General features: G+C 50.6%; 1 protein-coding gene across 1 annotated transcript in view; it reads right to left on the minus strand.

The window, feature by feature from the left end:
- The window catches only part of SYT6 (synaptotagmin 6), a 58,625-nt gene that overhangs the window by 21,736 nt on the left and 12,402 nt on the right, over positions 1-24,487 (minus strand). The window contains exon 3 of the mRNA XM_055312597.1: positions 23,875-24,433. Within this exon, the coding sequence (XP_055168572.1) occupies positions 23,875-24,433 (559 nt within the window). The remainder of the gene's footprint in view (positions 1-23,874; positions 24,434-24,487) is intronic.

Raw genomic sequence — 24,487 nt, forward strand, 5'->3', positions numbered from 1 at the left:
CACTCTCACCCTCCCACAGCAACAGCAGAGTTCTGGGGTGCCCTGCTCCCAGGACTCCGCATATCTGGCTCTCTCCATTTAACCATTCTTTCCCCAACTCTTCACATGGCAGGTGTCCACTCACCCTTCAGGTCACTTCCTCCAAGGCCACCCCCTGCTCTGGACTGTGTGTTCCCAAGGGATAGGGACTGGGTCCGTCTCACCAGGAGGGAGACTTGGGTGAAGTAAACCAGGTGCCCAGAATACAAAAGGGAAGGAGGCCCTCACTCTCAGGTTCATGCATGCCTCTAAGAGTGAGGACCTCCTTACATTTTGCCCCCTAGTTACCTTGTCTCCCTTACCCTAGTCCTGGCTCTATATTTTACTCACCACTAATATTCCTAGGACTGAGCACTGTGCCTGGAATATAACACGTGCTTAGCAAATAATCGTTGAATGAATGAACAACTTAGCTTTGTGGTCCGCACCTGGTTAAGAAGGTGGTAGAAAGGGTTGGTGACAGGTGTAGACCTTGGTTAACCTCAGTCTCTGGTCTATCCAGGAGTGTCCCCCTGAGGAATGAGATGGTTTCAGGGTTGAGCCACATAAGATGTTCCTTGGGGTGTGGTCTGAAACTCTCCTGTACTGGCCCTTCCTCGGGGGAGGTAGAGGTTGGATTCTTGAGCTGTGCCCAAGACATACTAAGTCAGAATCTCCAAAGGTGGGGTGTGAATGATTGAGAAGATCCCCAGGTGATTCTTGTGTATCAGCAGTTTATAGCATGAGGGGATTCTGTGGCCACCCTGGATCAGACCCTAGTAGAACCACAGTGACATGGAACATCCTCACGGAACATAAGCAAAGTCATTCAATATCAATGCCACCAAAAAAGTTGGGATGATGGAAGGGCCTCTTCCCTTTTGTTGGGTGCACACAAGGGTTCTGATGGATCAAAGCCATGCAAGGTCCTCCTGGAGCGGCATGCTCACTCGAGCTCTTTACCTTTTCTCTATGTACCACATGTACACTGGATAGCTACATTTTAGCAAGAAGGCACCTGTCCCAAATTTAGAGGGTTTAAGAAGCCCGGGGAGGGTTTTAAAGATGTCTGATGTTAGTTGTAAATACCCCTATTGCAGTAGTTTTCCAAGTGTGTTTCCCTGACCAGCAGCATCAACACCACTTGGGAGTTGCCAGAAATGCAGATTATTGGGCCCCACCCTCACCAAGGTGAGGACCACTGCCGTTTCCAGTTAGAAGAACCAATTGAGCATGCACACTCTGGCCAGGATTTTGAAGTTTATTCTACTTCTTTTAACCTACTTATTTTGGTGATCAAAGCCAAAGACAAGAGAGAAGGAGACTAACAGATATGGAGCATCTGGATACTTAACCTATTTTTTTTTCATTTCATTCATACCACATTCCTCTGAAGAGTCGATGATCATTGTCATCTTGAGGTTCAGAGAGGGTCAGTAACTTGCGTAAGCTCTCAGAGTGATTGACCAAGTCTGGATTTGGACTCCTGTCTGTTGACGCTGAAGACCTTGCTCTTTTCCACCATGTCACTCAGCCTGCTCTGGAACTGAGCATGCTCCACTCACTCCCCTCCACCCCACCTGGAGGAAGGTGGACTGGTGGTAGACAGAACCCCTGGGCCAGAAGTTCTTGTCTCCATGCAAGGACCTTAGGCTGTCTCTACACAGATCTTCCCACCTGAGCTAGGATGCAGACACCAGGCCTGGGACTGGGAAACCCCTATATGAAGTTTGTCTCCTGCAGAGTGGGAGCTATTTTCCTCACTTTCATTGTCTTGCTCCCCTAGGTTTTGAGGTGGGTGAGTGGATGGTTTGTAGTCCTGTGGGCTTATTAGAGAGTTGCAGGTGTCATATCGGGATTCATTCCATTGATGTGGGATCTTTGCAGATCTAAGCAAGATGACTCTAATTGCATTTTCTAGACCACAAGAGACCACAGGTGATTGGTCAACTCATCCAGTTGTAGCTTCTAAGCAGGACTCCACTATGCTGAACAATGAAGCCCTCTGTTTAAAATGTCTTACTCACACTTTTCTCAGTATCCCACTATCTTAGAACTCAGGAAATTCTCTTCAGTGTCCAACCCACTGCCTCCCATGTATGCTGTTCTCTCGCAGTTCCCATCTATGACTTCATCATGATGCAGACATTATGCCTTCAAGGTCTGGAAGACTATATTAATTTTCACCATCTTCTCTTCTCCAGAGCCAAGAAATTCCATTTCCCTGGCCTTCTACAGTTTCTGGGCATTTTAGTGGCCCTCATGTAGACCCACAATAATCAACAAGGAACTCTCAACTGGGGGTCTGGTGGAAAGCTGGGGTCCTTGCTCTTCAACCAAACAGAGGGGAGGGAGTCACTAGTCTGCCTCAAGGGAATTAGTATAAACAACCCCAGGGGGTAGTACATGGGGTTTGGGGCAGAACCTCAGGTTCAAATCCCCACTCTTCTATTTTCCAGCTGCATGTCTGTGAAAGTCATTGAACTTCTCTGACCTTGTCTGATTGTAAGCATCAGCCGTCCTCAGGGTGGTGTCCCACTGGGAAGCTGCTCTAAGCCCCTGATCTGGAGGCATATGAGGAGAGCACAAGGTAGACTTTGCCAGCTGCTGGCACAACCAGGATGCACATGCAGCAAGCACGCAGTCTATAAAACTCTTACTCTCCAGCCACATTGGGGCAGGTAGTGGCCCTGCAGCCACTGGGCAGGCTAACCAAAACCCACCTGGTAGGCTGAAGGGCCAGGTGTGTCCCCTGGACATATGGGTCAGCAAGAGGAGAAGGAGGAGCAGCCACCTTGAGCGTGTCCCTGGGTGAAGGGGTGGAGGGTGGCAATGAGGACCTCTTCTACCATGACTTTCAAAGGCCAGCTCCTGGCTTCAGGATCCATAGAAAGCTATGCTGGTTTGCAGGCAGTCTCTTTCCTCTATTCTCACCTGGGATTCTCCACCCATCAGCACTTTCAACAAACAAGGTTAGGGAAGACATCTCATGGGGCTTCTCAGGCTGCAGCCTCCAGCTCACATGTCTACAGCATTAGGATGAACTTATAGCCAAGAGGCTTGGGATCTAATCACAACTGTGCTGCTAACCAGTAGAATGATCTAGGGCAAGTCACTGTGCCTCCCTGAACTGTTGTTGCCTCAACTGTAAAATAAAATGAGACCGTTGTACCAGATGACCTCACCTTCTCATCATGAAATGGAGAGAACTGAGAGGCTGAATGAATGTGTGGGCTTTACCCCCCACAGGGCAGATTCTTCAAGCATTTCTGCAAACTTTCGAACCCCTTCTTATGGTGTCCTGCCATGGAACTGCATCTGCCAGCTGATGGGAATGGACTTCCACCATCTTCAAGCTGCATTGTGAGGACACGTCTCTGGAGGGAGAAACAGGCAGTGGGGGAGGAGGCTGAGGGAGAGGGAGCACGGCTCCACAGCCCCTGGAGATGGCAACAGAGCCCTGCACTGGCTGGTTGCTCTGTTTCAGGCCCAGGCCTCTCTTCCCCCTCTGCTCACCCAAGAGCACAGTGATGAAACATCAAATTAGCTCTATTATTGTAACTCCTCAAAAAATCATAGGTTTCATGTTATGCCAGAGGCAGCTAACGTCTCCACTGGTGAGCCAGGGACACCGATGGCTATCTCCTCCCTTCCAGGCACCAAGTACAGATGGCAAAAACATGATAAGACTCTGGCGAGGCAGCCCTGAGGGTGGTGTCCAGGGATCCCAGGTGCCTGCCTGCCCCCACACCAGAGCCATGACTAGGGGTGCCCTAGCGCCATAGTGCAAGTTCTTCCTTTGTTCCCTCTCTGAGAGGAACTGCCCCATGGCTCTGAATGAGCCTGGAAGGGCCCAACCTGGTGTGGAGGCAAGGCTGGACCCCTAGGCGAGCTGGCCTCAGCTCCTAGGGTGGGCATCCCCCAGGCCCCTCTGGCTGCTGGTGTTGCTGCTGCGGAGGGCGGCTGCTTCCTAGCTCACCACCTCTCCAGCTCCTCTCTCAGGCCCCCTGTGGCTGCCCAGAGTTTCCTGCCCTCCCAAGAAGGAAACCAATGCTTCCTTCTTTCTGCCTCCTCCGTCCCCTACCCCCATCTGCCTCTCCTCTGACCACAGATAGAGCATATCCTGTTCTGTAAGCTGAGGCCCCTCTTTCTCGGGTGGGAAGGAGCCAAACTTGAAGAGTGGAAACAGGGCATTCCCAGGCTGACCCAGGCCCTTTCCTGCCAGACCAGGTGATGGGAAATGACCGAACCTGTGTTCACTGCCATCCACACAGCCTACAGCTCTGCAGAGCACCCAGCAATGCTCTCCTAGCCTAGCGCCTTCTTAGAGACAAGGGTGGGAACTAGGTCTCTTTAAAGAATTCTTGACCATGCTCTTCTGCAGTTAACAGTTTCCCAGTAAACCCCCCCTTCGTGACAATCAATGTAAGAGCTCAAGGGGCCTTGGATATTACCAAAATCCCTTCTCATTTTACAGACCAGGGGAACAAGGCCTTGAATGGCTGTGTGGCCCAGGCGACACTAGATGGAGTTTCCCTGATTCCTACACTAGATTGGAATTCCTTTCTCTCACTTTTCAGTTTCACCCTGCATGTATAAATGAAGTACTTACTATATGAAAGTCAAGGGTTACAGGGGATGTACAAACAAATGAGACCGATGGGTGGCAGAGGAAAGTCAAGAGCCCCAGATTCCAGGGACTGCCCACCTCCACCACAGTCAAGGAGACTGTGGAAGAAACTTCCAAGGTACCACTTGTAGCTAGCATTCACTGAGCACCTGCCATATGCTGGGCACTTGGCTGAGAGCTCTGAGTGTTTATGGGGTAGGAATTACCCTTACCCACATTTTACAGATGAGGAAGCAAGCACAGAGATAGTCACAGAGATATCAATCAGAGATTTTGACTCAAGAGGAGGGGCATGTGGCTCAAATTCACACACCCTGTTAATCACCAGGCCAAACCAGCTTGCTTTTCTGAAAGGTTGTCATGGGGACCCAATTCATTACACACATCACCCAATGTTTGTGTTTCCCCTAACACTTCTGGAGTCCTGATTCCAGCACATGACAGCGCTTTACGTACATTATCCAGTTACTCATTCTCATAAATCTTTTTAAGAGAATCTCAATTGTTGCAACAACTTTAGGAACTAGGTCTTATGAAAAAAAAAAAAAAAGGAACTAGGTCTTATGATTACTGCCACTTTGCAGATGCAGAAACTGAGGCCTACTAGAGTTAATAAGGTTTTGGAATTCAAAGACCGTCCCCTGGACAGACCCCATGATATTCATTATTCTCTCCTGTGCTAGGACCAGGAATAGCTTTGTTTTCCCAGAGCACTTGGTCTGTATTCACTTCATGGACACAGAATTCTGAGACTGTGTTTCCCTCTTCGTGTTAGCTGCTAGGATGCCTAAAGTCAAACGTGGGCTTGCTCTGGACAGTGGACAGGAGAGCATGCATGTTGTGAACCGCATTTTTTAAAAAAGATTTTATTTATTTATTCATGAGAGACACAGAGAGAGAGACAGAGACACAGGCAAAGGGAGAAGCAGGAACCCGAAACGGGAATCGATCCCGTAACTCCGAGGGATCACGTCCTGAGCCGAAGGCAGACCCTCAACCATTGAGCCACCCAGTGTCCCTGAACTTAATTTTGACTGTCTTTCATGGATCCTTTTGCTACATTTGTCAGATGTTTTAAACTTAGTTTTAATCGTGTTATAGGTCTTGTGAGCTGGCTAAATCCTTTTTGGAGCAGCACAAAGTAACAGACAAAAATAAATGAAAGTTTGTCTTACTTGCTGGGCAAACTTCAGACAGTTCACTTTGTCTCTCTTAGCTTATTTTCTCTATCTGCAGAATTAGGATAATGCCCCTACAAAGACATGCTGAGGATTAAATGAGGCGATGTGCACAAAGCTCTGTAAATTCAGCTGTGCTATATAAAGGCAAGCCAGACCTGTTGGTAACAGTGTTATTAATAACAAGACCAGTCCCTGCCCCTGGGTACCCCCATCATTCAGAGTCTGGATCCAGGGATTGGTGAAGAGGGTCTAACGGGCTGGGACACCATCTGAGATAGTGGGCAGGCTCCCACAGCGGTGATGGGTTTCACAGCGTGGCCTGACGCTGTCCTGATGGGGGGACAGAGCTATACCAGACCTCACACCCCCAGACCTGGAGGGAGACCTGAATTGGAGCTGTCCCTGCTGCTCTGCCAACTGAGGAGCTGACTGGGGTCCCCCAGGGGAAGGTTACCGATTCACCATGAGGTTATAAGGCTCCCCAGAATCCTACAGGGATGTGTCCGCCTCATCACCAGGGAAGAGGAGGACACAGCCCCTCCTACTGCCCACACCTCAGGTAGTAAGGGGCTCACTAATAATAGATAAGGAGGGACCATGATCTATAAGTGAGAAGGTAGGCCTGGGGCCCACCAGACCTGTGAGCTTAGCTTGACTATCCCTTGGACCTGCACACCTAAGATCTCCTTCCTCCTATTCCCCGCATACCTCCTTCCCTTCTTCTCAGCCTTCTTCCAGAATCACTTAATCCTAGACACTTGCAGGCCCCACCTAGCCTGTGCATCAGCACTCTCTGAGCCTCCAGCACATTTCTGCCTCTCACTGCATCCCTGTGATTTTCTGTGCAATAGGACTCTGGTTTTCATCAATCTTAGGACAATGGGCTTATGGTGAGTAACATTTTTTAAATAAAGATTTTATTAATTTATTCATGAGAGACACACAGAGAGAGGCAGAGACACAGGCAGAGGGAGAAGCAGGCTCCTCGCAGGGAGTCTGATGCAGGACTCGATCCCAGGACCCCGGGGTCACGCCCTGAGCCGAAGGCAGATGCTCAACCATTGAGCCACCCAGGGGTCCCAGTAGTATTTCCTTTTTTGGGTGGCTTTCTGTATTTTCCAAAATATCTATAACAAAATAGTAATAATTTGCTTTGAAGCAAGGAAAGGTGAAAGATATAACAGCCATACAGCTTTTAAAGAAAATGATCTGTTTGGGTTCTCTGTTCTAGCGCTTTAAAGCTGCATGACTCCAGAAATTTCCTCAGTTTGCCTCATCTATAAAATTGAAATACTAATTTCATACCTTGCAATGAGGCTAAATGAGGCAGTAAACTCAGATGGTGCCTTAGAAACATGTTAGGTATTGCCGCTGTTCGCATTGGCAGCAATGATCTACAGAAAGAATGTGGGAAGGCCCTTTCTCATTGATATTTAATACATCCTCACCACAACCTTGTGGAAGACTGGTTAGTTCTCAGTTTTACTAATGAGGAAATAGAGAGGTGAGGGGATCTACCTGAGGCCGCACAGCAGAGACAGGATGCATGCCCAGGTCTCCTGACTCCAAGTCCTATTTACCTGTAAGTCCTTGAGGGCTGGCGCCAGGTCCACCAAATGCCTTATGGGTCCTGACTGACAGGCCCGAGGGGACCGTGTGGCCTTCAACAGATGTACTTCCTTATCCCCAGCTTCCTCATGAGTGAAACTAAAGAGGTACTCTTTATCCTCCTTTATCAACACAAAGGAGACACAATTCAAAGCGGAAGCAGTGATGGGCTTATTTTTTGCTTTTTATTTTTATCTATCTATTTTTAGTGATGGGCTTTTTTTCTTTTTTTCTTTTTAAATTTTTTTTATTTATTCATGATAGTCACAGAGAGAGAGAGAGAGAGAGAGAGAGAGAGAGAGAGAGAGGCAGAGACACAGGCAGAGGGAGAAGCAGGCTCCATGACTGGGAGCCCGACGTGGGACTCGATCCCAGGTCTCCAGGATCACGCCCCGGGCCAAAGGCAGGCGCCAAACCGCTGCGCCACCCAGGGATCCCCTGATGGGCTTTTTTTCTAATTTTTTTTATTGGAGTTCAATTTGCCAACATACAGCATGACACCCAGTGCTCATCCTGCCAAATGCGCCCCTCAGTGCCCATCACCCAGTCACCCCAACCCCCCGCCCACCTCCCTTTCCACTATCTCTTGTTCATTTCCCAGAGTTAGGAGTCTCTCATGTTTTGTCACCCTCACTGATATTTTCACTCATTTTCTCTCCTTTCCCTTTATTCCCTTTCACTAATTTTTATATTCCCCAAATGAATGAGACCATATAATGTTTGTCCTTTTCTGATTGACTTATCTCACTCAGCATAATACCTTCCAGTTTCTAGTGATGGGCTTATTATAACCACCTGTATGGGTATATATAATAAGCTAAGTGATTTTTAGGACACCAGGTCTTCCCCCAGATTATTATTTTCCAAATATGGTTTCTTAGGGCAACTGAAAGTATTCCACTCTGGACAGCCAGAGCCCTCTGAGGAAGGGAAGTGACAAAAAAGCTGATCAAACAAGCTTGCATCAGGGACTCAAAGTGTGTGTGTGTGTGTGTGTGTGTGTGTGTGTGTGTGCGCACGCGTGTGCAGGACTGCCTGCTGAGGTCAGGCCCATACTGGAGGTGTCAGGACACTCTGCTGAGAATCTTCCTTCTTGTCTCATGCAAGAAAAAAACATTGCTCAGCTCAGAGTTTCTGCAGCAAACAGTGTCCAAATAGGGTTGGGGGATTATTTTTCCTTAGGGAACACTCACTCCCTAAAGAGAGCTGGGTGTCTGCCCAGTCCTGGAGAGGATTTACTAATATATTAAAAAAAGAAGAAGAAAAAAGCTCTGTCAGCAAGAACTGGAATTATAAAGGTGTTCACTGCCTGCCTTTCCCTTTGGCTGCTTTTTCTACCCAGACCTACCAAAAAGGCCCAGGAGCAAGAAGGAAGTTTAGTCTGCCTGTTTCTCCCCTTTAAAAGCCACCTTGGAGGGGCTCTTGGGTGCTCAGTGGCTGACCATCTGCCTTCAGCTCAGGGTGTGATCCCGGGGTCCTGGGATCAAGTACTGCATCGGGCTCCCCACAGGGAGCCTCCTTCTCCTTCTGCCTGTGTCTCTGCCTCTCTCTCTCTCTCTCTCTCTCTCTCTGTGTGTGTGTGTGTGTGTCTCATGAATAAATAAATAAAATCTTTAAAAATATATATAAAAGCCACCTTGGAGCCCCTACCCCCACCTTCAAAATACTTGTCAAGGGTCAGCCCTCCCAGGACAGATCGCCAGCTCCAGGATCCTCCCCAATCATACCCCTCTTCCCCGCTGTCCTCAAGCTCTCAAAACTTAAGCTGCTCTATGGGCCTTCCCCCCTGCTCTGCCACTTTCTGCTAACTTGCAGCTTACACAGTAGGGAGGGCTCCTCAGGGTGTCACTCCAGCTGGGGCTTTGGAAGGTGACACAGATGGAGATGATTTCTGAGATGAGGGGGAAGCATTTTCCAGTAGGTTCCTCAAGTCACAAAGCCAGCTGTCCCCAACATTTCAAGAAGGGCAGTGCTTATCGTGTTTGCATGACACACCACCAGAGCTGTTTTTCTCTCTGGAGGTTGGACTGACCCTAGCATGTGGTCCAATATGTCACCACCAAGATGTGAGTCAGTCAGAGGCTCTCAGAAGGAGTGGACTCACTTGGGAAGCCCGTAGAGAAGGAGCCCCACGCCAGTGCTCTCCGAGGCGGTGGGAGGACCAACTGTCTCCATGCTGCTCCATAAAGACGTGGCTCCCTTATTTAGAGGGAGGGGCTCCAGAGAGGCCAAGGTGTGAAGGGGCTGAAACCCTAGGAGCTGGAGAGAACTAATTGCCCAGGGCAATTTAACACAGGCCTTTGTGCTTTGAAGCTTAGCCTAGAACCCTAGCTCCCTACTCCCCACCCCACCCCCAACATCCCCTTCTTTCCTTCTGGGTTTTCTCTCTGTCCTTTCTCTCTCTAAAGCTCCAAACCAAGTGCAGACCCCAATCTTCTCCATTCCTGGTTCCCACAGCACCCGTCTCTTTTATTTTTAAAGAATTTATTTATTTATTCATGAGAGACACACAGAGAGAGGCAGAGACACAGACAGAGGGAAAAGCAGGCTCCCTGTGGGGAGCCCGATGCGGGACTCGATCCCAGGACCCCGGGATCATGACCTAAGCCAAAGGCAGACACTCAACAACTGAGCCACCCAGGCGTCCCCTGAGTCTTATAAATCATTGGGTGGTAACCCCGAAAGTCTGGGACAACCTCGTAGGCCCCTCCCTGGGTTTGTCTCTGGCAGCTCTCTGCCCATTTCTGGTGAGAGGCATCCTTTCTTTGCTCAACATTTATCTGTGGTCTCTTCACAGCCTATATCTTTTCCTGGCTGAGGCTGCACGCAAGGCATCTACCAGCCTGAGGCCTCCCTTTCAGGCTCATCTTGTGGGAAGAGCTGCTTCATCCTCAACCCACTGGCAGGACTGGGGGTGTTGAGATGGAGAGTGGCTTTCCCTCTCCAACCTTGGTGGTAACTCCGCTTCGCACCTACCCCCCCAGGAGGGACCTCTTCATGCACATACAGGGACGGCCCCACATGCCCTTGCAGGGGCTCACAGGATCCCAACGGCCATAGCAGTTCTCAGGGAATAAAAGAAAACAAATGTTATTTAAAAACACAATTGCTTTCTCTGGAGGGTGGAGCCTGGTAAAGGCAATCCACCCATCTCAGGGTTCCACTGCTCCTGGAGAAGATGGCCCATCACCACTCAACTGAACACCCTGTCGGGTTTTGAGAGTTTGAAGATGTAGCTGGAATGGGGCCCAGGCCTAGGAGCTGGAGAGAACTAATTGCCCAGGGCAATTTAAAGAGGGCCTTTGTTTGTGCTTTGAAGCTTAGTTTAGAAGCTGGGGAAAGCTCAGAGGAGCCCAGAGAAAGATGAGAGGCGGCACTCTATGGGAGGCCTGGTGGGAGAGCCCTTCGGGGCAGCAGTCTGCTGTGTCATTTGGAGTTCTCCACTGGGCAGTGGGAGGAGAAAGACCCAATTCTCATGACAACAAACCTCCAACTGAAGCACAGCAACTCACTTTGTGTTGCCTGGGGCGGGGTGGAGCTGGGCTTGTGTCCCATGATTGGGTCAGTGAAGGAAGAGTCACCAGAGGCGGAGAAGAGGACATTTAGATGAGGCAGAAAATGAAGTGTCAGAGGGGAACATCTGCTTTCCCACGCCAAGCAGAGGCAGGGCCTTGAGGAGAGCCCCCCTTAGCCAGCTCTTGAGAGACAGCAGAGAGGAGGACTGAGCACATACAGTGGAGCCGAGGCACCTGGGTTTGACTCCTGACTCCACATCTCCTTGGCTTCGCATCCTGGAGCAGATTGTCTGAGTTTCCTCACCTGGAACCTGGGGATGCCAACAGTACCCCCCACCCCCGCAGGGGCGTGCTGGAGATTAACAATAAGCTTGTCACTTAGAGCCTGGCACATAGGAGGCATAGGAGGCAGAGGTGCTCACTTCCACCTACAACGGGATTCCATACGGACAGTAATCTGAGCCCTGTTCCCCCACCCTGGCCCCTCACACCCCACCCCTGCCCATCCTGCCCACCTTCATGTGCTTTCTGATCACAATATAAATGAGCTCTGGGAGAAGCTAGAGTCGTAGTCGAGGATACTGGAGCCTCCCTGAAAGCCAGGCTGTGCCAAGTCCAGCCAGTCTTACCCCAGCAGGGTAAGAGCTGTAAAGTGACAGACATGGGCATCTCCTGAAGCTGTCACCAGTGTTCCTCGGGCCATCAGATCTGAGGGCAATGCTGGCCAGAACAAGGCGAACCTTCAGCCTCCTGCTTCAGACCCTCCAGCATCTCGGGGTGCTCTTCCGGCTGTAATTTCTCATCCCTGTGCCAAGTGGACTCTGCAGAAAACACTCCATACCCAGTTTTGCTACAGACTTAGAGAGACCCACAAGGTCTCAAAGACTTTGACCAGAGAGGAAAGCATTGACTATTTATGGAGAATGAGTAGGTGTCAACTCAGACATGAGAGGAACATGTGGCCAGGGATAACTGATGAGGATAAATGGGGACCAGACAGCCACAGGCTTGGTGGGAGAGTGGGATAGGGGAGGTGGTCTGCTGGAGAGGCCACATAGTTCTACACAGTTGCCGACACTAAAATACCCTAAAAATATGCTAGCAACGGGTCTTGGTTGACCAGGACCCTACAGCTAGCTTTGCCTCTTTCCTCTTCCAAAATATAAGTATTTATGTGCAGTGGGGAGGCTTTGAAGTCAAAGTCACCTGGCTTAGGGTTTGAGGCATTTTCATAAATGGCCTCTCTTTCTTCCTTGATTTTTGTGCTGATGTCACTTGTTGGTTTGCCCTATTTCCAGTCTCACTGGAAACTGGAAGTCTCTTCCATACAAGAGGCTAACTGCTGGCAGCAAGAATGTGTTCTTTGCTCTGCACCCTTTGACACTTCATGCCTTGGACTCCCAGTCTTCCCTTGGCCCTCTTCCTTGCAGGATGGAGAGACTCACAAGCACAGAGTGAAGACAGCAAGTGGGCAGCAGCTTTGGAAGGGAAGGGCAGTGGTGGGGAGTGACACAAAATACCAGGGCAAGAGAATTGGCCCCCAAACCCTAGAGACGACCAAGGAAGGCAGTAGGCAGAGCACAGGACTAGGTCTCGTGAGACCTGGGTTTTGGGTTCAGATTTGCAAGGACTTACTGAGCCACCCCAGATGAGCGTGAACTCTCTGGTCCTGCCTTGCTCATCTGTAGCAGGAAGACACTGGGTCAGATCATCTCTGAGACACTTTCCAGCTCTGACCTTCCCCACATCCATGAGAACATGGGGTTATAACACTGCAGTCTGCTGGAAATTAGGAACTCCCCAGGGATGGCCCCAGTTCTCCCAAGGCAGTTGCTATTCTGCTCATACTTATATCCAGTGACCCCAGTCTCTGAACTCATGCTGACCTAGGGGACCCCATACAATCCCTTCCTCCTGAATGAATCCTGGAGTCTGAATGTCCTTGACAGTGTCCAGAGGGGATGCTTGGCTGTTGCTTCCCTTGTGACTAAATTGTCTCTCTCCAGAAGAAAATGTCACTGTGGGTTATCAGGTGATAGAAGCGACAAGACAAGTGCATATGCTCTGCACAGCAAGGTGGGGGAGCACAGAAAGTGTCCCAGTGTTAGAGAAATAGATTTTTGTTGATGCATGAGCTCGCTGCCTAATGATTTCCCATTCATTCTCGTGTAGGCAAAGATGAGATATTTATACTATTGAGATGCACCGCATACCAATGAAGGGCATCTGGGGCCAGGGCAGGGCAGGGGGGGCTGAGCCAGCCTGCTCTGGCTGCAGCAAGCTGAGGAGGGAGGCAGAACAGGCTCCGCTTCAGGTGTCAGTGGGAGCTGGGTTCTGTAAGGAGCTGGCCAGAGTGGGCAGTGGGGGCTGTCTGGAAGCTCGGAATTGATCCAGGTTGAGATTGGAACTGTCTCTACTGTTGGGAGCCTCTGGCAACCTCTCAGGCCGTTTCCTCTGAAGCCAAGGGGAAGGGCCTCTTGGGAAAGGGAGAGCACCCAAGGCCAGTGGGGCAGTTATTGAGCAACTGCTTACTGCCAGGTCAGGGACCTGTCTTTACCAATTATATTTGTTTTCCAGTACCACACGGGAAACTTGTTAACCCCACGTGCCCAAGAACAGCTACTGGTCCCAGTAGGCCCAAGGGAGAGGATGTGGAAGGGGTGCTACACCCTCATCACCTCTGCCCAAAGAACTTGCAGACCTGGAGCATTCCTGGGTGGGGTGGGGGGTGGGCAGGAGCCCTGCCCACCGCTCTGGGACCGCGTGCCCTGTCTCTCCAACATGCTGCCTGCAGGATGGAGCTCGGGCCCCATACCCTGTCTCTTCCCCTGGCTGGGTTCTTGATGGATTTTCAGTGATCTTTTTCTAGAAAAGCCTTGGCCCCTCTGGCCTCTGGACCTGGGGCCTGGCAGGGTGAGCCGCATTCTCAGGACCTAAGCTTTGAGCCTTGAGGGACCCCTGGGTGCCTGCCCTTCCAGGTTGCTCCCAGCCACTATAAGACATGAGCTCTGGGGACGCCTGTGGCTCAGCAGTTGAGTGTTTACCTTTGGCTCAGGGCGTGATCCTAGTTCAGGGATCAAGTCCCACATCAGGCTCCCTTCAAGGAGCCTGCTTCTCCTTCTGCCTGTGTCTCTGCCTCTCTCTGTGTGTCTCTCATGAATAAATAAATAAAATCTTAAAAAAAAAAAAGACATTAGCTCTGAGGGTAGGGCTGTGGTTCTTATTCTGAGCAGGAACTTCCTCCCAGGGAGGCAACCAGGCCCTACCTGCATGGAGGAGAGCAAAAGGAAGAGCCCACCCAGCTGTCCTCTGCCTTGGCAGGGGCTGGAGGCATAAACTATGGGAGCAAGGTCTGGATATTTCTGCCCACTACCTGAGGGTGGGGGCACAGGAGGAGAGCTCAAGGCCTGGCATCCCAACAAACAAAGAGGAAAACGAGGCCAGGCTCGATGGAGTGTGGGGGTGAGTGAACATTAGCAGGCTGGGAGGCAGTCCCACTGAGCAGCATTCAAACAAAGGAACCTTGTGGCCTCTCTGGACCCAGGTGGCTTCTGACTCGAGTGCAGGCTCACGCAGCCTAGAGGGCTCACTTGGGGCCAGGTCACCGACACAAAGCGGGCAGGGCTGGCGGGCTTCATACATTATTCAGAGTATCTCTGGCAAGAAGGCTTGGGGAGCTGTGTTTGTGGTTTGGGCAGGCAGCCCGGGCCCAGCCTTGCTCCCTCACACCACCCGTGGCTTCTGCATGACCCTAATTTTCCCTACGGGCCTCTTTTGGGAAGTTCTCCCTCTCTGCTTCTATCCTGGCTTGGTCCTGCCTGCAAGAGTCCAGACACCTGGAAATTTAAGGCAGAATTCTAGAAATACTGAGCCTTTGCGGCAAACTCCTGATGGAATGCATCATCTTGGCCTGGATTGCACTGAGTGGGCTGGAGCCGCCCACTGCTCCCCCACGCCCGCATCCCAGCCCTGCCTTCCCCGAAGTATGACCCATACCTGGAAAACACTGCAAAACCAGCCTTCTTAGTCTTTTAAGTCACATTGCAAGGGCCAGCCACTCAGGAAAGTTCCCTAAAACAATGCAACCCATGTCCCAGTCTTCTACACGTGATCTCTTTCCCAGGTGGGCTCTTGTCACATGATGCTGAGCCAAAGGTTCGGACTTCAGGCTGTCTCTCTCAGGGTCCACCTGATACAGTTGGTCTTTGGCTCTCATCCTGGAAATACTTCTTTATTTCCCAGGGCCCTGCATCTCCCTACTTCCTACCTCACTGGCTCTTAGTTGTCGGACATCTTGGCTGATTTTTCCTCCCAGTCGCCACCACTGAACAAGACAGTCCCAGTCCTGATGCTCAGTCTAAATGCGGATCTCCAAACAGGATCTCAACCAGTCTCATGGCTTTCAACACCATTTATATGCTGATTTCTCCTATATTTATTTCTTTAGCCAAGGCCTCTTTCCTGGACCCTAGACTCTATATCCAAGTCCTTGTCCAACAACTCCACTTAAATGTCCCAAAGTCATCTCCCATATAATGTGTACAGGTCTGAGTGCCTGACCTTCCTCCCCAGATGGATTCATCCTCCAGGATTCCTCAATTCAGTGATTGGTGATTCTCTCCTGAGCTGCTCAAGCTGAAAACCCTGATTCTTCTCTCTCTCTCCATACCCCAGGCCCTACCCACAATCTGTCAAGAAATTCTGCTAGTTCTGCTTTCAGAACATGTGCAGAATCAAGCCAGGTCTTACACCTTCACCATCCTTGTCTAAGCTACCGTGGTCTCTTATGGCAATAGTCTCTCAACTGATTTCTCTGTTTCTGCCCTGAATGTAGAGTCTACTCCCAACCTGCCAGCTACAGTGATATTTTAAAACTTTTGACTGGGTACCTGAAGCTGGAACCAGAGTAGGATAAAGACTGTTGAGCCGCAGGCCGGACACAATTTCCTCTGAACTGGAGAGGCGGTGGTAAGGCCTGGTTGAAAGAGTCATCACTTCGGACTACGGGTGGGAAGTGAGCTCAGTTATAACGGTGTGGGGGTGGGGAAGTCCAAATCAAAGAATGCTGGAAAACAAATCTCTACTATTCTTTCCAGCCAGCGGCTTTTTTTCTTATTTATTCATAAAATAAATTAATGAGTTATGCCTGCAAAAAAAAAAAAAAAGAAAGAAAAAAAGCTTCCCTGCCTCTGTATTAAGCTTCCCTGCCTCTATATCCCTCTCACTTCCGCTTCTGCTCTGTCCCCTCCCCAGTCCACTTCTGCTTCAGCCACACCAGCCCCCTGACTGTTATCTGACCAACCCACGTCAGGTTCCTTGTTTGCCTTTCTCTCCACCCAGATCTCTCTTCCAGGTATCTGTATGGTTCTCTCTGAGTCATCCTGTGGATCTACTCAAAGGGCCCTTCTCAGGGAGGCCTCTCCTGACCAGCCTGTTTTACGCCACATCCTCTCTTCAAACTGCTCTCTCCACCACACTTTCCCGTTTTTGCTTTCTCCACAGTATCTCTCTGACTCTACATATTTACCTCACCAACTCACCCATGTCCCCCAACTGGACTGTAAGTGCCTTGGGAGCAAGGACTTTGTTTAGCTCTATACCCCAGAGCCCAGGACTGTACTAGGTGCCTCGCAGATGGTAGAACAGATCACCACTGAATGTGCTATTGTCGAATTATCCCTCCTCTCACTTCCTCCGTTCTCTTTTCTCTTGGGTCTCCTCCTGCTTGCTGTCCTTTGCTGGGCCTACGCTTTCTCTTCTATGAGTGTGGGTGATCCCCAAAGCTCAGTTCTTGCTCCCAACTTCTCCTTCCACCATCTACATCCTCAGCCCACTCACCTACCCTCCTGGCTTCCATAATCACCTCAAATCATCGTGTTCTGATTGCATTGACTTGCTCTGAAACCTTTACTGAATGGTAAGCTCTTTGAAAGCAAGGCCTCTATTTGTGCCTTCAGTTATTCTTGGACCCAGATAAGTTCTCTGAGAGATGACTGAAGACATGTTGAGTGTATAAAGATTCATCATGCTTCCCTCTTCCTGCCGCCTGCCTCCCAGCCAGGGTAGAGCTGAGAGCCTGAGATCCAAGGTGTGCATTGCATGAAGCCGCTGGTCAATGAACCTTGGGGAGGCTTCATCCCAAGGTGATTTAATGAGTCACAGTAGATCAATTTAGCTGATTCTTTGGCTCTACTTGAAAAGGGCTTTTGTGGCTACCCTTGGATCTCATTTGACTTGAGTACATGGGCATGAGAAGAGGATGCAACTGAACTCTTTTCTGGCAAGGACAGGCAACTTCATTCCAGGAGGCCAGCCTTCCTCAACACACTGGGCTAGTGAAGACCTGCATGTCCCTCAGGACAGCAGAGCTGCTTTCCTGCCTCCCCTATCAGACTGTGAGCCTTTGAGGACAAGACTGGAGTTTAAGTCATCGTGTTCTCAGTGTTAGCCTGGTACCTGGTATAGTTAATTATACCACCAGTAGTCTTGCACAAAGAAAAAAAAATCAATCTGATGTGAAAGAAGTTTTTTCTAGATCCTTTCCCCAATCTGGAGAAAATCAAGAAACACACTCCCCCACTCCTGACCGCCCCCTCCCCCCGGCCTTTTAGCACTCTCTACCTTCATTGCCATCAAAGTCTAGCATAAAACTTCCCTTTTCTGTTCTTTTCTGCATTTCTCCCCAACACTTCTGCACATGGCTTGCAGTAGAGCATAGTTTTGTTGCAAGCATCCTGAACCGGTCTATTCCCAGGCATATGTCATATGTGTGTGTGTGGGGGGGGACTGGGCATACTCTAAGGTGCACATTAGCCAAGGCACTCTGAGGTGGAGGGCTCTTTCTCTGCCATCCTTTCCACAGGCAGCTCAAGCTTCTACATCCAACAAGTGCTCAGTGATGCAACTGACCAAACATACTTGACACTCGAATGTTTGTTGAACAAAAGAGCAATGAATGTCAGACTACTGCCCACAGGAAGGATCCTGGGGAGAAGGGAAAGGAATTCCAGTGTCAACACAAAAGCTGCCACCTGGAACAAGAGGAAGGAGACAACCTAACCCGGCCAAAAGAGAAAACAAAATCACTCTTCTGGATCCCTTGAATGAGCTACACAATTTCGGATCTGTCTTCTGCCCCAGGGAGTAATGTAATGCCACTCCACTCCTGCCTCGCAAAGACCACGGGCTCAGTTGAAGACCTGGATTTGAATCTTGGCTCTCTACCACCTTCTTTCCGGGTGACACTGGGTGAATCACTTAACCTGATCCTTCATTTCTTTGTTTACATAAAGGGGAAGATAATAAGGCTTGTGGTAAGGATAAAATGTAATCAAGTTGGTTGTGCTGTAGACTCCTGGTAGGAGCTCAAGTAATAAGCCCCAGTAAACAGGGATCTGAGAGGAAGCAGGTGAGGAGGGAGCTAAGTGCCCCTCATAGGACTGTGCCTCGTGGAAAAAGAAGGAAGATACCTTGTTGGTGGGGAGGGGTGCTTCCTTGCGGCAGGAACCCCCGCAGAGGACATTTCTCAGGGGCTTGAAGAGAGGACTGATTCTTACTAACATCTAAGGGAGGACAGTATGTCTGGAAATGCTGCCCAGCAGCCTATTAAACTGTGGACCACACTCCCAGGGACTGCTCTGAAAGCAAGAGAGCCAAGCACTTCTCTACAAGAGAAGCCACTTCTCTAGAAGACAATCTCAGAACTTTGAATCTGGTTTAACGCTGAGTAAACTGCAGCTCAGAGAGGACAAGTCGCTTTCCCAAGGTCACACAGAGAACATATGGCACGGCTAGGGCAAGAAATTATAAAGATACCTAACAACCTGCCAGGACAGGTAGTTGGGACTGAAGCGAGGTGGGGGTCAGGTCTGAGAGCGGTGGCCACAGGCTGAACCAGGAGGAAAGTCACTGTGAGAAGGAGGCTCCGGAGGCTGTTCTGTGACAGCACTGACCTAGGCATCTCAGGTATGTTACTTAGTTTTCTACATATAATATCACTACGAACTACAATTCCCATTACCATCCCTCTTTTGTTGAAGTGGAAACTGAGGCACAGTGTAGCTAGCGCCCCCAAGGTCTCAGAGCTAGAAAGAGCAGAAGCTAGACTGCAACACGGTGTGTCTGGCACCAAAGGTCTTTCTGTCCAGTCCTGCTCATTCCCAGGCTAGAGACTCGTCTACCACATTAGGCCTTTCTTCCTCCCTGCAACATCTGAGTCCAGGGTCCCTGGAAATACCCAGAGTGAGCCATCACCCCAAAACAACACACACACACACACACACACACACACACACACCTGTATTTGCTCACTCTGACCTGGCAGGGACCTGCTAAGGCAGGAAAACGGCCGAGCCCATTACCGCCACCAAGCACAACACATATTTATGGCCCCAATTACAGTCTTTACCTCCCCCCGCCACCAAGGAGCAGGAACAGCGACAGGAATAGTTGTGTGCAGTGGGGTCTGAGGCCTCTGTAGCAATAACTACAAGATTACAGAGACGTTAGCAAACCCGGGTGATAGCGGCTCTATTATAATGATAAATCTACAGCTTTATATAGAAATAATGAGACTAGGGGCAGAAGGTGGGGGAGGGAGGAGCAGGGGGATTTCAGCCCATCGAAGTTCTAGGTGGAGGGGAAATGCGCAGCTCTGGGAATGCCCAGGAGACCACCAGGGGCCCTGAGTCAGGCCAGGCAAGAGTGGCAGCGGCAAGAACTGGAGGGGCAGCCCTGCTGTGGCTGGAGTGCATTTATCCAATTCCCACGATCTCTTTCCCACCATGAGCTCCTTGAGTCAGGGGAATAGAAAAGGCCTCTGAGGGCTCTAGCATGTTCAGGTTGCCTGCTTCTCAGCCTCCAGCCTGGTGTGGGGGGTACTACCTCCATGGCTCCCTAGGCTTCCCTCCAGAACCACCTGGGGGCAGCAAGGCAAATGTCCCTTATGGCTTAAGATTTGCAATTAACCAAGAGCTAGATTCCCCAGATGTTCACCTCCCCTTCACCAGCCTTGAAGTTCCTCATTCAGCGGTTGGGGGGAAAACAACATGAATGCTCCAGGCTTTGCTACTTCAAACCAACTTGAGCAATGGAGCTAGAGCCCAAAACAAGGGACACACTGGTTCCACCTCCCAGGCTGAACGTGATGCTCCAGTATAAGCACTAGGACCGAAAATGGAACAGCATTCATGGCCTCACGTGAATCAAAGCAGCCTGCCAGGCCCCTGATTTTCATCATGCCTGTCCTCCTACCTGTTCTGTGAGTCACTGACCCTCCATTTCAGCCCAGACTATCTGATCCAACTGGTTAATGAATTTGCTACTCCAGACACAAACCATCTACCTGAACCATGTCTCTGAAGGAGTGAACACACAGGCTGCGTCTCTCCCCACAAAGCCTGACTTTATCCATTTCCTTCCTTTTTTTTTTTTAGAGATTTTATTTATTTATTCATGAGAGACACACACAGAGACAGAGAGAGAGGCCAAGACACAGGCAGAGGGAGAAGCAGGGTGCCTGCGGGTAGCCCAATGCAGGACTCAATCCCAGGATCACGCGCTTAGCCAAAGGCAGACGCTCAACCACTGAACCACCCAGGTGTCCCATCTACCCATTTTCAAAATACAATTTGACCTTCTCCTCCAGGAAGCCTTCCAGGTTAGCCACACCCCATTCCCCCCGCTTCTCTAATAACACTTTCTTTGCATTCCAATATACAGTTTTAATTGAATTAGCTAAGCAGTTGGTCATTCTACAAAAATGTGCTGAGTTCTTATGTTTGCATAAAATGACACATTCAGCCATGAGGAAAAATATAAGAGAAAGTCACATGTAGAACCAAAGGCATTCCTGAGATATTGGGAGGGCTTTGTAAGACTGAATATGATTCAGGGCATAATTGAGGGACCCACACATAAAAAATCCAGAGGAGTGACTTCTGTAAGAGGGGCAGGACTCAGGGAACTTTGAAAGAGGGATTGGTTTGGGCCAGGCAGAGCGGTGGGGGCAGGCCTGCCTGACAGAGGGGACCCTGTGAGCAAAGGCAGGAGGCAGGAATATTGGACTTTCTGGAGGTATGGGGACCAGCCTGCAGGACAGCAGAGCTGCCCGAGTTCCAAGGGGAGCGGGGCCCAAACGTTGCTCCTAAGAATGGAGTCCAGCACACAGGACCGATGGGAGACCCTGTGCTCATTCATACCGCCCCCACCGTGCTAGCCACGGGATTTCATGTGCACCCGGTGTTCCTCATTCTCAGTGATGATGACTTGGGCCTCTCTGACCCCCAAATAACTATAATTTCAGAGTCAGCACCAAAAACACAGGTCTTCTTACTTCCCCAGTCTTCTTACTTTCCTTTTCCCTCCTTTGTCTGATTCCTCCCCCACCAAGAGGATGAGCCAACTCCTGAGAGCCAGCCCATTGGGAGAGCTGCAGATTGGAGGGCTCCAGGGCCCTCTCGTTGGCAGGATATCAGCCCAGACAGGTTGCAAGCAAGACAGGATGTGTGAGCCCAGTCACCTGCTCCTCAGCTTCAGAAACTCGGGGCGGGGGGTGGGGGCGGCTGGGCCTCCCTGTGCTCCTGGCTGGGATGCTACCCTTCCTGTCGAGCTATGTATACTGCTCCTCCCCACCTAGCTTAATACCTCCTCCTCCTCCGGGAAAAGTTCCCGGGCTGTCCTAACTCTCAAGAGCAACTTCACACGGTATACACTCTTCACTACTCAGCATTACTAGCCCTTGCATGGACATCTCTTGCCTCCGGAATTAGATTCTAAATGTTCTATGGATCAAAGGGGCCATCTTCAATCCCAGCCCTGCTCACCACTCCCCCCCACAAGTGTCTGGCACAGTGTTCTGCTTAGGAAGAGAGGGAGGAGGACTAACTAGAAGAGTACTGAGGATGATGAGGGTGGTGACGATTGGTCCAACACCTTTTGGATGATCTGCCATTTTCTGAAGCTGGGCTGGGGAAAGGGATGGGATGTGGGCAAGACAGCCACAGAGTTCTAGCATTTAGGAAGCTTGCATCCCTCTGAGACACAGACTGTCCAAACCAGACCTGGATCTCCATCATGCCTGCAGCTAAAGTCACAGGAGAGGGAGGCAGGGAACCCTGTTAGAAAAGGGAGTCAGTCTCTTCGTAGTCTGAGTCAAGCTGTGCTTCTCCAGCCCCTGGCCCCACCCCTCCCACTCTCAGAGCTCCTGAGCCTCGACCTCCATGCAGGGAGGCCCAAGCTGCTTTTCTCTACCTGTGCAGTCACCATAATGAAGCTGCTGGCCAATGAGACCACAAGGGAAGAGCTGCACCAGATGTAAACTTCACAGTGATTTATAGAGCAGAGCTCTTGGGCTCGGCCTGGTGCACAGCTGCTGCTCCAGCCCGCCCGGTCTGCCCACCCCTTTCTGCCTGGCCCTGCTGCCTCGCCTGTTCTTGGGGAGATCATAGAAGCAAAGGTGGGGGAGGCACTGGGTCATGAGATTGAACCAGTAAAAGTCAGCACCAGCTAGAATGGGGTGTCCCGGAGACCCTCCCTGGGGCCGAAACGAGGCCCACCAAACTTTGAACAAATCAAGTTTCTCACACTTTTCCCATCAGAGCAGGGCTGATTTTCCTGGCATCTCTCCTCACAAGTTCAACACAGAAATATTGAGAGTTGACTGTATTCAAGGGGAAGGTCTAGAGATTGAATGGAGTCATTCCTCCCCCAGAGAAACAGTGCAGGAAATATCCTGGAAGACTTGACCGTTTGGCACTCAAGACCCCAGACACAAGGCCATTGGCGTTTGATGAGAATACCCATGCTGGGCTCTCAGCTGCCCAGATGGGCTAAGAAAGAGGCAAGTTACCCATACCTGTGAGGTCTACACTGGACCTCTGGATATGCCCTCTTCATCCTCTGTGCCAGACGTGTCCTCCCTCTGAAAAACCAGCCTAAGCCTCAGCTCCTCAAAACATTCCCTGGTTAACTATAGTTGGTCACAGACAGCCAAGCGCCCAACCCCATGTGGTGTGTGGATCCCATCCCGTGGGTGGATTAGCCAGGTGTCCTTCCAGGCTGGCCCAGGCAGGGAATGCCTGAGAGAAGGGGCTGCGTGGTAGTCACTGGTGTTGGCCATCACATGGTTCCAGTTTCTTTGGACACGTGGTCAGATGTCTTTGTCCTGCCCTCCTGAGTTGCCACGTGTCTTGAGTTGGCTAACGAAATGTAGGTCGAAGTGACATATATCACTTCGTTGTGGAACCATTAAGGACTAGTGCATGACTTGCCCCATCCCCTTCTTCCTGATGTGGTAATGATGGCAGCATGTGTCCACACGGAGCCTCTGTCAGCTCAGACCCCTGCGCCGCAAGGTAAAGTCGAGCCACCGGCCGAGCTGCAAAGCACGTATGACGTGAACAAGAACTAGACCTTGGTTGCTCTGAGCTACCAAATCCTAGGATTATTTGTTGCTGCATAACCTGTTTGTCCTGATAAATATGTTCTGTTTTTGATTGCCTTTCCCAGACTTCTAGTACACATCAGTGCACTTGGCAGATGCTGCTGTCTGGTCCAGTCCTATAGACCTGGCTCAGTCCTCCTCCGTGATCAAAGAGATAGATGACATTGTTTTCTAGGTGGTAGACCTAAGGTCCAGCAGGTAGAGGTAACCCCCTCAGAACATGTAATCAGAAGCAATGGTCAAAAATTCTCTTCCTTGCCAACCCACACAGGAGGAGCTCTGTGGCCCCAGCCCAACCTGGGGCACAGTGCAAGGACTTCCCCAGGGTGGGCTGAGCCACCGGTCAGTTTGCAGAGCCCCCCTTCACATTCTAAAGAGCAAAGGCCTACTTGTCTCTACAGGTGAGAACAATAGGGACTCTCCCCACTCAACCCAGCACCAGGGATCCTCAAGAAGCCCGGGAGGCAAGGCTGTACTCACACTTGTGGCATACTGAATGTCCTTCCAGATGGAGGTTTCCCGGGACAGGTCGGAGGCCTCAAAGAGGTTGTCCAGGATGACCTCTCCGATCATGTCATGGCGGGAGAAGCGGTCGAAGTCGAAGACACTGAGATGTAGCTTGCGGTCGGCCAGCTCCTCGTAGGGCACCGGGAAGTGGAAGTTCTCATCGAAGGTGGGGTTCAGGGTCTTGCGGTGCACCCGGGTCTGCAGCTTGCACTTGCGATCTGGCAGGAGGTAGATCTTGACATAGGGGTCTGAACTGCCACAGAAGTCCTTGGCAGGGAGGTCGAAGGCCTTCAGGATGCGCACGATCAAAGTCTCACTCTCGTAATCATAGCGTAGGCTGAAGTTGATTTTCCCACAGCTCTTGGCGGCCTCAGACTTGGCATCGTCCCCGTCCACCGACTTCTGCTTGTAGAGCTCGGGCTTGATTCGGCCAATGCTGGTGGGCTGCTCTGCCGCTGGCGGCAGCTCATTGCCATAGTCCACGCTGGAGACGTGCATCTGCCGTGGCAGGTGGCGCTTGAAGGACGTGTGCCTGGTACGGGGTGGGAGGGGGCAGGGACAGTGGGTCACGGCTCAGGGGGAGAGA

Source organism: Nyctereutes procyonoides, unplaced genomic scaffold, assembly GCF_905146905.1.
Source record: "Nyctereutes procyonoides isolate TBG_1078 unplaced genomic scaffold, NYPRO_anot_genome, whole genome shotgun sequence".
In the NCBI taxonomy this organism is placed as follows: Eukaryota; Metazoa; Chordata; class Mammalia; order Carnivora; family Canidae; genus Nyctereutes; species Nyctereutes procyonoides.